The sequence below is a fragment of the Talpa europaea genome, assembly GCF_964194135.1.
Source record: "Talpa europaea genome assembly, chromosome: X".
Taxonomy (NCBI): domain Eukaryota; kingdom Metazoa; phylum Chordata; class Mammalia; order Eulipotyphla; family Talpidae; genus Talpa; species Talpa europaea.
The window spans coordinates 54,026,449-54,040,064 of NC_140081.1; the positions used below are offsets into that span (position 1 = coordinate 54,026,449).

Consider the following 13,616-nt stretch of genomic DNA (forward strand, 5'->3'; position numbering starts at 1 on the left):
CCACCACCAATTCACCCGTGCACCATCACCATAGTCCCTTGTCCCCTTCTCTCCCCTGCTGTGCTCCCTCTCATTCCTCCTGCCCTACAGAATGTCTTCAATTTATAGTTGCCTGTTAATTTTTGTTGATTAATTTATTATAAGCATTCTATTTATGATCCCTTATTTGGTTCCCCTACATTCCTCCTACAAGTGAAACCATCAGTTATTTCTCTTTTTGCTTTCTGGCTTATTTCACTGAGCATAATCCCTTCCAGCTCCATTCATGTTGCTGCATATGGCATGAATTTATCTTTTTGATTGCTGTGTAATATTCCATTGTATCTATATACCACATCTTGATCCAGTCATCTAATTTTGGGCATTTGGGTTGTTTCCAGGTTTTACCTATTGTAAACAGTACTGTAATAAACATAAGTGTCAGGTATACTTTTGAATTTTTTTGGGGGGGGTCCTTTGGGTAGATTCCTAAGAGTGGAATTGCTGGGTAATATGGAAGCTCCTTTTTTTAGTAGTTTGAGGAACCTCCCCACAGCTTTCCATAGTGGTTGGACCAGTTTGATTTCCCACCAGCTGTGTAGGAATGTTTCTTTTTCTCTGTATCTATCCAACATTTGATGTTTCCTGTTATATATATATATATATATATATATATATATATATGCCATCCTTATATATATATGCCATCCTCACTGGTGTAAGATGGTATCTCATTGTGGTTTTGGTTTGTACTTACCTGATTATAAATGATGTTGAACATTTTTTCATATAACTGTTGGCTATTTCATTTCCTCATTGGAGAAGTGTCTTTTTAGCTCTTTTGCCCATATTTTGACTGGATTGTTTACTTTGTTTTTGTTAAGTCTTGTGAGTTATTTGTATATCTTTGTGATCAGTCCCATAGCAGTACTATTGTGTATAAAAATGCTCTCCTAATCAGTATGATATCTGTTTGTTTTGGTTAATGTCTTTTTTGCCATACAGAAGCTTTTTAGTTAGATATAGTCCCAGCTATTCATCTTTTCCTTCACTGTCTTTGCTTTGGGGGATGTATTTTAAGATGTTACTGAGCCCTCCCTGGTTGCACAGCAGGTTGAGCACAGCACTGTGAAGCTGTCTGCAGCCTCTGCAGCATGGGTTCGATTCCCGGCCGGCCAGAGAGATACACATATGGTATGGCAGACCTCTCCTGCCTCACCCGCTGCTCCTCTCAGCAATGTTTTTGGTCTCTCTGCCTGTTCTACTCCCCACTCTGACTCTGGTGAATTCTCTCACCCTCTCACACCTCTGGCCTGTATCCCAGTTCTTGTGTAAATAAATAAATCTTTAAAATAAAAGATGTTTCTGAGATGTATGACTTAGTATTTTGCCTATATTTTCTTCTATATATTTTATGGTTTCAGGTCTTATGTCCAATTCTTTTATTCATCTTGAGTTGATTTTTGTACATGGTGTGAGGTAGTAGTCTAGCTTCATTCTTGCATGTAGCAGTCCAGTTTTCCCAGCACCATTTATTAAACAAACTGTCCCTGTTCTATTGCATGTTCTTTGCTCCTTTGTCAAAGATTAGTTGTCTATAAATATGCGGGTTTATTTCTGGGTTTTCTATTTGATTTCATTGGTCTGTGTGTCTTTTTATTTTGCTCCAGAAGCATGCAGTTTTAATTATTATGGCTTTGTAGTATAGTTTAAAGTCTCATAATGTAATACCTCCATTTTCCTTTTTAGTCAGGAGCTCTTTAGCTATTCAGGATTATTGTGATTTTTTTATGATTTCAGTAGTTTAGTCTTTCTGTGCTTTAGAATGTCTGGAGATTTAATCTTGCAGTTCCTGAGTCAAGGGCTGGAGGAAGGTTTTTTTTTAAGAGTTTTAGTTTTTTTTTTAAAGATTTATTTATTTCTACAAGAACTGGGGTACAAGCCAGTGGTGCACGAGGGTGAGAGAATTCACAAGAGACAAAGTGGGGAGCAGAACAGGAAGACTGACCAAAAGCACTGCTGAGGGGAGCAGTGGGAAAGGCAGGAGAGGTAGCCACACCATGTGGGTTTCTTCCTGGCCAGCGGGAATCAAACCCACACTGCAGAGGCTGCAGACAGCTTCATAGCATATTACTCAACCTGCTGTGCCAACAGGGAGGTCCTGGAGGAAGGTTTTGAAGGATCAAACAGCTGTTGTGAATACTCTGGGGTGAAAGGCTCATATTTTAGCAACATCAATAACTCTCTTATTTTTGGTTTCCAGACGTGTGACTGTTGTCTGTGTATTGTCAGTGAACTTCATATGGTCAGACCTAGTCCAGAGGGGTGAGTCAGGGAAATCACAACATAGAGTGTTATTCTTATTCTTTTCATTCAGGACCTGATCTGCTGGGAGCATCCTAGCTCCTCCACACATACTTACTCTCACTCAAAGATGTTTGCCTCTATACTCTTGAGCTCTCCTCTCCTATGCCACTGTTTGAATACTTGGCCAGGTGAAAGTGTTGCAATTTGTACTACACTCTCCTGCCACTGACAGCAGCATTCACTTATCTCTCTCCACCCACCTGTTGTTTAATGAAGCATAAATCTCCTCTGTGTCCTTTCTGGTGCAGTCTTCATGTTTTCTGATGACCAAAATTTGTTTAAGTATTGCCCCAAGGCATGAGATTCTTTGAGTGCAATCTTCCACTGTTAATGTAAATGAACGTCTGGTGAATAAAATAGGGAACCTCCTCTGAGGTCACCTTGGACCCACTGACTTCCCACAAGAATCCAAAAACATTTAAACTAACTCCCATGTTCTAAAAACATTTACTTTACTCGATTTCTATAACTCTATGCTCTCATATTTCTTCCCACTTACTGGTAACTTTTCACCACATTTATTGTATCTTCCTCTTCCTTACCATTAACTTTAGAATGATGTAATTATTGGTGCTGCACTTTCCAAATCTGCTATCCTCCCTTGGTGAATTCAATAAAATAGCTTTAAATACCATCCATGTATTAGTGAATAGAAAATTAATATGTCTAGCTCTGATCTTTATATTAAGTTACACATTCTTTTATCTAAACACTTGAATTTTCTACTGTAGATTTTACTAGACACCTCAAAACTAATATGTCTTGACAATGCTATTAACCCATCTCAAAACCTATTAATCCTAAGTGTTTTCCATCACAGCAAATGACATCACCAAATACCCATTCAGTCTTTGAAAATCTGCATATCATCTATGATTCCTCTTTCCTTATACCCTCATAAAATTAATCATTAAAACTTGACTAACTTACTTCTAGAATATATCCTGATTCTGTCCAATTATCTCTATCTCCACTACTGTTACCTTAAGGGCTCAAAACACCGTCATCTTTCCTGGAATACAGCAATAGTTCCCAGTTAGTCTTGCTATCCCTACTCTCCACCATTTAAAATACTCCAGTGGTTTCCCACTACATTCAGAATAAAACTGAAACTTCTTACCTTCACATTCAGTGCCTATATAATCTATCTCCTACATAATTTCCACCACTTTGTCCTTCTTCCTTTATAAGGTAGCCAAACTGGCAATCTTTTTGTTTCTATGAAGACCAAAATTGTTTCTTGCCAAGGTTTTTATATACTTGGTCATCTCTGTTTGGAATACTCTGCCATCAGCTCTTTGCTTAGATAATTTTAAATTTTTCAGTTTAAATGATATATTTTTGAAGAAGCCTTCCCTAATTACCATATATTATGTTATCCCCTGCCCCACCAACTATTAAGTCACTCTCTTAACCCTGAATCCTACTTTGTTTCATTTCATAGAATATACCTATGACTAAAATTCTATATTTATTCATTTATTTGTTACATTCACCATTGGAATTCAGACTCCATGCAGGAAGTGAACTTTATCTTGTATTTTTATTTAATTGTACTCAGTTTCAAAACAATTGGGCTATGTTTTGTTAGTCATAAATTTGGTCTCTCCAAGGAGATGCAGATCATACCCCTAGTGAACATTCTAACATTCCTTTCTCCAAGCACTTCTACTGTAGAAATAGATTAGAAGTGAGAAAGTCAAAAAAGTATATTTTATATTCTAAGTGATTGTCTGTGAAAGATATATAACTGTCTTCACTGGCATTTATGAGCAGATTGTTTAGTGAGTCTTGGGTCTTTTTCTTTTTTTAAAAAAAAGATTTATTTATTTATTTATTTATTTATTTATTTATTTATTTATTTATTTATTTATAGAAGCACTGGGTACAGTCAGAAGCGCTGGAGGGTGTGAGAATTCACCAGAGCCAGAGTGGGGAACAGAACAGGCAGAACGACGAAATACACTGCTGAGGGGAGCAGCGGGTGGAAGGAGAGGTCTGCGCGCCATGTGGGACCCTCGCTGGTGGCTGGGATTGAACGGGCACTGCAGAGGCTGCTGGCACTGCAGAGGCTGCAGGCAGCTTTGCAGCCCAGTGCTCAATCACTGCAGCACCAGGGACTCCCCACTTGGGTCTTTTTCAATATGACTGGAAGGACCAAGTCCTTGAATATCCCTCTTCAACCAGAGTCCAAATGAATGCCACAGCAGCTCATAAACACAGAGTACCTTATTTCTGTATTTCTGGGACATCTCTGTTTACACTCCTGAATTAAAATAACTCACATTTGAAATTACATTTGTAAAGTTTGACAAGATTCTCAACCATGAATGAAACATTATTTGCATTGCACTTAATAAGGTAGAAAATGAGTATTATATTTACAGTATTATGTTTCCTGTTCTAATTTTTTTCTTTGTATGTATTTTTTACTAATAAAAGTAATAAATAGGGCCTCCCTGATGGCACAGGTGGTTGAGTGCAGCACTGAGAAGCTGTCCGCAGCCTCTGCAGCGCAGGTTCAATCCCGGGCAGCCAGCAAGATACCCACATGGCACAGCAGACTTCTCATGCCTTGCCTGCTGCTACCCTCAGCAGTGTATTTCAGTCTGCCTGTTCTGTTCCCCACTCTGTCTCTGGTGAATCCTCTCACCCTCCCGCACATCTGGCCTATCCCCCAGTTCTTGTATAAATAAATAAATCTTTAAATAAATAATAAAAGTAGTAAATATATAACAACTGAAACAATAACAAATATGTAAAGAAAATAATTTAGGTCCACATACTCATATCCACTTCTCCATTTCATATAGCTGTGCATGTATATCCTTTTAAGACAACTGTTGTTAGCCACCTGCTGTCATTATATCTTCTATGCCATATCCTCGTACATAGATACATATGTAACCAGTTTAATAATTTTCTTTTGAATGTACTGAATTCATACTTATGGTCTGACTTGTTCACTTAATGACATCCAGATCATTCCTTTAAATCAGTGAAGATATAGCTAATGCTATTGTTTTTATTGTCAACTTATGAAAGTACAATTCACAATTCTGAATTTGTTTTATTTCTACCCACTTTTCAAATGCAAGTATTTTTATTTTTTACAAATTCTGTTGATTTTCCAGTTGTTTTAATGACTATATAATTTTGGGAGTACCACTTCACATATTCATATAGGCACATAATTCACTCACCCTCTACCAATACTCCAGTGTCAGTGTCCTCTCCCCTTCTTTTTCCCGTTTCTTCCTCTTTCCCCTCATCCTCTCTGAATTTTAAATTTTGCTTGTCTCCCCCAACTCATTATCCTTACTTCCATCCATTGTTACCTTGCATATACTCCTCAGATGACATTTGTCACAAATTTTTGTCATTTTATCTTTTACATCACTTCATTATCCAAGATTCACTTTACCATATCAAATATTCAAACATACAGAGTAGATGGGAGTGAGGAAAACAGGAGTCACTGAAGTTTTGTTACTGTTTTATTTAAAGATGATGAAATAATCAAACTTCTCTGCTTGCCCATTAATAATGTTATAGATCTCCCCTTTCTCATTATAATGGAGGCAAAATCTAATTTAAATTACTTTTTTATCAGTGATACTTTTATTTGAATTTCTATGACTGCTAGTGAGTTTGAACATCCTTTCAATGTTATTGGTACTTGGGTTTACTCTTTTTAGAATTATGCTTTTGTATCTTTTGTCCATTTTTTTTCATCAGTTACGTACATCATTTTTTGTCTATTTATGAATCATAATATTAACCCTTCATCTGTCTTATTTGTTATATTTTCTGGTGAAAATTATCTTCTCCATGGGTCGTTTTCAACAGGAACCAAAACTACAGCAACTACTTCTGAGTAAAAATAGTCATCAACTTTGAAACTGACCATTGCTGTAATTGAAATTTTATTGTTCTAAAATGTGTTAGCAGGGAGATCTCCCAGTTTTTCTGAAATAATTAAGTTATTTGAAAACAGGAAGTATTATTTAGGTTGTATAATCTAGTGGCTACTACAAACAGTTTCAGAGTCAGCTTTGATTTAATTTTTTACCACTTAATGGCAGGATGGCTTTCTCAAACATTTGGATCATCATGTTCCTCCAGTGTAAAATGTAACATTAGTGGGCTCTTCCTTAAAGGCAAAATAATCATATGAAGTGCTTAACATAATATATTCTACTGTATTATGCATAATCATGGAGCTCTACTCTATCAAGATGCCTCAAATAATGATGCATATAGATTTTAATTACATCCAGACTGTATGAACACCAGGGAAAAGAAGCCAACTCAGTTCAAATAGTTCAGGTAAATAAAATAGATGGTCATTATCTTGTCACCTTTTCCTGAATAGTATCAGTTAATTGATACCATTTCCCAGCAGGTATTGTCACTACTGAACACCCACATGTTACATAACATTATACTCAATAATAAGCATCTGATTAAACAACTTACCTTTTCAAATTCTGTAGCTAATTAGAATTCAAAAGGACACAAACCAGAAAATCCAAAACATGGCACTATAAATAATCCTATACAAAGAAAGTAGATGTTTGTTTAAAACCAAAGGATAACTCAAAATATTTATTCTACATGAAATTAGCCAAAACACAAATTGAAGATAAACATAGAAAAATTACAGAAATGTGGGACCAAGTTCAATTTGTTACTTTATGATAAAATAAAGCAAGTAATTTATTTTCTTATTATGGGCCTGTTTATTCATGCCCAAAATGAGAATAGAATTTGATGAGCTATAAATTTCAAAATGGTGTGATCATCATAAAAGTATGCGTTGGGTGTTTTCTAAAGATGCCTGTTAGTTGGTTTTAAAGATTATCTTAGTCTGACCCTTTGTTTGGTTTCTCTATAACTTTTGCTTGGTTATCTCTGCATATATTTGACACTATCCAGTATTTATCATTTTCCTCTGGTTTATTTCACTTGGGGTAATACTTTCCAGCTCTATCCATGGTGCCACAAATGGCATGAGTTTATCTTTTTTGATCACTGAGTAGTATTGCATTGTGTATATATACACCACATCTTCTTGATCAAATCATCTGTTTTGGGTCATTAAGGTTGTTTCCATATGTTGGCTATTGTAAAAAGTGATTCAACTAACATAAGAATGAAGATATTCTTCCTAATTAGTTTTTTTTGTATTTGTCAGGTAGCTGACCAAAGAATTGAGGCATCCAGAGGGAGAAAGAAAAGGGAAGGGGTGGGAACAGGGTAAGAAGAATGTACAATGGACTATAATGGAGGACTATGGGATCTTTTGTTGTGGGTATGCTATGGTGACTACATCTGAAAGGGTACATCCTATACTTCAAAAATCTTAACAATGATGTAAACCATTAGCACTTCAATAAAATTTTTATTTTAAAAAATAAAGGTGACTGATAGAGGTAGATCATATCTCTGCTCATAGTTTAGATGGAATAAGGGAGGAATATGCCCAATGAATTAGTAGAGGTGGCTGAACTACTAGAAAACAAGAAATAATGATGCCATTGAACAAAATCCTTCTTGGAAAGGATAGAAAAAATCTTAAGTACCACTCTGATTTCTAGAAATATTCAAAATATTTAGAGATATATGTACAATAGTCATGACATAGGAGGTAGTTATTTTTTCTGACACTATCATTTCCTGATTTTACTTATTCTTAAAAGCCACCATTTTTTTATTTTAATCCATCCCACTGTATTTGATGACAAGATAGTCAAGTATCAGTATAACTTAATGGCACAAATATAGTACAATGCTAATGAGTTTTTGTCTTATTTCATTTGGTGATTGTTTCTATGTCTCTAAATATATCTATATGGTGACTTCTCAGTTTTACACATTTTCTATTCGTTTCTTCTATAATGGATGAAGACTTAGTTCATGGCATCATCCCCTCTCCTCTTTTCCTGATAAGATTATTTGTTTTCAATTCATCTATTAATTATATTTGTAACTTAGAGGTATTTTATATGTAACATTTCTTCTAGTGATACTACACTCAAGTTATTCCCTGTTCATTTTTTCTAGTTTTTCTTTTAAATGTGCTCATTTATGGTCCCCTGTAATGGCATTTCACACAATGCTATAACTTTGTCTCCATCCTCATTCCATTGTGAACACTTATTTTCACAGTAAATGTGTCTCCTAATTCCAGTGAATTTCTACTCTTTTGTTTTTATTTCTTGCCCTTTGACTGCTATTTCTTTAGCTCATTTTATGACAATTCTTTCATTCACATCAAACTCAAAGTTGTTTTCTATGATTCAGTTCTCTGATCTCTACTATTTACATACTGACTTGGGAGCATGCACCTATTAGTATGGCTTCTAGTCTCATTTTTCTATTAGGTATTTTCAAATCTACATATGTAGACTATTTTTTTCACCCATACCCTTGTCTGCCACCTTTATATTCAGTCACTCTCTAAATTTCAATGGACAAGAAAAATGACTTTGAGGTTTAATTCCACTGTTAAGTAGCATGTGTGAGTACTTTGGGTTAAGTCATCTGAAAATTAGGATAATAATACCTAAACATATTCATAACAACAAATTATTTTTTTGTTCAAATTAAGAAGTGTATGAAAGGTTTTTGTAAGTATGAAAGCATTACACAAATCTCTATGGTTTTATTAATGTCACTACTGTGTTTATGCTCTCATTTATATTGCTCTTTTGTCCCTGTGATTGGTTTCCTCTTCAGTAGTTATCTTATTAAAAGTTCAGCTTCCCCTAAGACCACTTACTTTTTCAGTTGAAAGTTCACATTTAGTAAAATTAAATTTCATTTCTGACAACAAATATTTGAGCAATTATTCTGTTTCAATCACCAAGTTAAATAGTGGAGATACTCAGATGCATCTGTGATCTTACTTAAACTCTTCATTTGCAGATTGTCCTTCAGTTGTAACTAATCTTCTCCAGAAACATTCAAAATATCACATATGCTCTCTATCTTTACATTCTTTCTCAAATAGTTTATTCCTGAAATCTAGAAAGGTAGACATTCAGAAAAATAGAATTTTCAGCATTTAAGGTGAGAGCACTCATTGAAAAGGGAATAGAGATTTCCCTTGTCTTAACAATAGCTATCTAAAAAGAGCTTATAGAAAACATTAATAAAGTCAAGGCACAGTCCCATTAAATTGAGAATAAGATTTAGGATACATTAAAAATAGTTTATTCTTTTTCATCTTTCACAAACTTTGTTGGATCCTGTTTATTCATAATATTATAAATTCTGAACATTTCTCTTCAACTACACTACTATCAACATGGTCCCAGACCCTACTATCTCTTTATTACTGCAGTAACCTCCTAAGAAATGTTCCTGCTTTTAATCTTTCTCGTCTATATTATCAGCACTGTAAACTGAGTGTTCTTTCAGAAAATTTACATCATATAATATTGCTGTTTTACTTAAAATTCATGTTTTTTTAAATTTATTTTTTAATTGTGGTAACATTAGCATTCTCCTCGTCAGTTATCACCACCGTAGTGTATCCACCACCAAATCATCCATAGTCCATCACCAAATTCCATTGTGCCTCTTTCCCTCTTTTTTTCTTAAAGATTTATTTATTTATTTATTTACACAAGCACTGGGTACAGTCAGAAGCACGGGAGGGCGAGAGAATTCACCATAGCCAGAGCGGGGAGCAGAGCAGGTAGAAGGACCAAAGTACACTGCTGAGGGGAGCAGCGGGCGGCAGGAGAGGTCTGCGCGCCATGTGGGACCCTCCTCCGGTGGCTGGGGAGCAGCCGGGGATCAAACAGTCGCTGCAGAGGCTGCAGGCTGCTTAGTAGCCCAGCGCTCAACCTCTGCGCCACAAGGGAGGCCCCTTCCTTCTTTATTTCTTCCCCTCGCCTACACTCCCCTTTGGATTCTTCAATTCTATAGTCATTTTTCAAGGGTTAGATATTGAGTTTGTCTTTCTCTGGTTCTTAGTTTGGTTTCTCTATATTCTATATATTACCAACATTATACTTTCCAGTATTTATCTTTCTCTTTCTGGATTATTTTGCTTAACACAATCCCTTCCAACTTCATATTGCTGCAAATAGCATAAGTTGTTGTTTTTTTTAATCTCTGAATAATCTATTATGTATATACTCCATATCTTCTTCATCCCCTCATCTGTTTGTGGTCACTTAGGTGGTTTCTACATCTTGGTTATTACACTCTTATAATTAACAAAAGAGTGCAGATTTCCTTTTCAATTAGTACTTTTTGTGTTTTTTGAATAGATACCTAGGAATGACAATTTCATTCATATGTGAAATATAGAGTGACAAAAAGAAAATACAGAAGAAATTAAATAAAAAAAACCCCTAGAAATCTTTAGAACTGTGTCTATCAGAGGGGGAGAGTGGGTGCCACGTAGCAAAGGGAAGAGGGGTCCAATGGAGTATTGTGGGTGCTTTTGTGTTGGGTGTGGTATGGTAACATATATCTGAAGAAGTGAACTTAAACATCTAACTCATATAGTGTTGTAAACAATCATTACCTTAAAAATATAGCAAAAAGATATTCCTAAAAGTGATAAAAATGTGATTCTTGGCCTCCCCAGTGGCACAGCGGGTTGAGCGCAGCACTGTGAAGCTGCCTGCAGCCTCTGTAGTGCTGGTTTGATTCCCGGCCAGCCAGGAAGATACCCTCATGGTGGGGCAGAACTTTCCTGCCTCGCCCGCTGCTCTCCTCAGCAGTGTACTTTGGTCTGTCTGCCTGTTCTGTTCCCCCCTCTGTCTCTGGTGAATCCTCTCACCCCACCCCCGCACCTCTAGCCTGTACACCAGTTCTTTTATAAAAATAAATAAATCTTAGAAAAACGGTGATGCTTAAAGGTGATTGTGATTGTCTAAAAGAAGAAAACATACTAATTACACTAAATGTACAAAATTAGGAAAATAGCTTAGTAAAATATAAAACATAAGATAGTATGCATTCATTAAATAATTATGAAATCTTAAGAATTAGAGGTAAAAGTTTATTCTATAAAATTAAGAGAAAGAAGCAGGGAAAAATAACTTGCGATTGCAAGTTAGAAAAATTTTGCATGCTTGTAGGCAAACAGTAGATAATAGTATACAAATATGGAAATACTTGATTTATTGTGGTGGAATTTAGAGTGATTATCAATTATTTCTAGTGTATTTTTGCATTTTATATTCTCAATTTTGAATGTTCTAGTTCATTAAAATAGTTGTGAGATCCTAGAATCATAATGTAATATTACTGAGACTTGGTTTTTACACAATTATTAGTAGTTGGACTAACATTCAGTACTTCTGAATGTTCAGTGTTTGTTACCATCAGCCAGGGCAATTGATAAACATACACACTGTTGATGCCATCCCAAACTTTGACTTTGTAGGTCTGGAATAGAGCACAATGCCTTGCATTTTCAATTTTCAATAATAAAAATGATAACCAAGTTCCCATCCATCTATGACATTGTGTTTTGTGTGGTCCTAAACACACAAGGAACCCTCTGTAATTAATAGATAAAGTTTGAGCACTACTAGGAGGAAAATAATAGCAATACAGACTAAATTCAAGAAACAAAATATAACTCAAAAATAATCTTAGCTCTTACATTATTTTAATTGTATTTTTCATCTTTATTCCTCAGCCTGAAGCAAAGTGGATTCATAAACTGCTTTAAAGAACAACTGAGTGTTTGATTTCACAGAATGGCCTTACCACAGTAAACACTAACTACTCCCAAATGAGCATTTCTACTTCTGTGGAACTGTAATAAATAAAAACATGTCTTCTGTGAGTACGAGGAACTGATATTTTTTGTTGTGTAATTTATAGAGGTTATTTAAATAGTTGTGTGCTTTATTTATTAAATACCTAAAATATTGAGACCTAAATCTGATAGCATTTTATTCCATGTTCTGAAGCTTAATTTTAAGATGTTTCTGAGTTTAGGTTGAAAAGAGCAATGCTCTTTTTTTTTACATATTTTTTTTTTATTTTTATTGACCTCATTACTATTTTGGCAGTGTAGGATTTCCACCCTCTGGTGTAGTCACTATAGCACTTATACCACCAAAGCAACCAAAGTGCCCTATCTTAGTCCATTGTGCACTCCCACCCACACTATTCTCAACCCTTCCCCTCAGGTTTCCTTTCAAATTATTGGTTTATATGTTCTTTTGGTAGACACCTAGGAGTAGAATTGCTGAATCATACAGCAGATTCATATTTAGTCTTTTGAGAATTTCATGAAGTTTGCCATAGGGATTAAACCAGTTTACATTCCCACCAGCAATGTGAGAGGATCCCGTTTTCCCCCACACCCTCACCAGCACTGTTATTTCCAGTTGTTTTTTTTTTTTTTAAATATGAGCCATTTTCACTGGTATGAGGTGGTACCTCATTGTGGTTTTGATTTGCATTTCCCTGGTGGTAAGTTATGTTAAACAATGATTTGATGTATTCCCACTTGCTTACATTGTCTTTTGTTTTCCTTGCTGCTGGCGTACTTCAAATCTGAAGAGATATTTCTGAAGCTTATGACATGAAGTGTTTTGCCTATGTTTTTTTGAGTTGATTTTTGTGTATAGTTTAAGATAGTGTCCTAGTTTCATCCTTTTGCCTGTGGCAGCCCAATTTTCCCAACACCATTCATTTAAGAGGCTTTATTTTTCCATTGTATATTCCATCTCTTTTAGCATTGGTTAGGGGTCCATATAATTGTGTTTTTATTTCTTTAAAAAAAGATTTATTTATTTATTTTCTACAAGAACTGGGGTACAGGCCAGATGCACAGGTGGGTGAGAGGATTCACCAGAGACAGAGAGGGAGCAGAACAGGCAGACTGACGAAATACATTGCTGAGGGGAGCAGCGGGCAAGACAGGAGAGGTCTGCCAGGCCATGTGGGACCCTCATCAGCAGGCTGGGATCGAACTGGTACTGTAGAGGCTGCGGAGAGCGTCACAGCACTGCGCTCAACCGCCTGCACCACCAGGGGAGACCCTGTAGTTTTATTTCTTAACTCAGTTCTATTCCATTGGTCTGTCTGTTTTTGTTCCAATATCATGCTGTTTTTGCTATTACAGCTTAATAGTATAGTTTGAGTCCTAGAAGTGTGATACTACCATTTCCACCCTTTTTATTAGGTTAACTTTGGCTATTTGAGTCTTTTGTGGTTACTTTTGAATTCAGTAATTTTTTTTTCTATTTCTTTAAAGAATGGTATTGAAATTTTTATCATGATTG

The 13,616-nt window shown here is 35.6% G+C and overlaps 1 protein-coding gene across 1 annotated transcript in view; it reads left to right on the forward strand.

The window, feature by feature from the left end:
- The window catches only part of CYLC1 (cylicin 1), a gene marked incomplete at both ends in the record, with an annotated part of 31,297 nt that extends 19,248 nt beyond the window's left edge, over positions 1-12,049 (forward strand). The window contains one exon of the mRNA XM_084258943.1: positions 12,017-12,049. Coding sequence (XP_084115069.1) covers positions 12,017-12,049 — 33 coding nt within the window. The remainder of the gene's footprint in view (positions 1-12,016) is intronic.
- Positions 12,050-13,616: the final 1,567 nt, after the last annotated feature.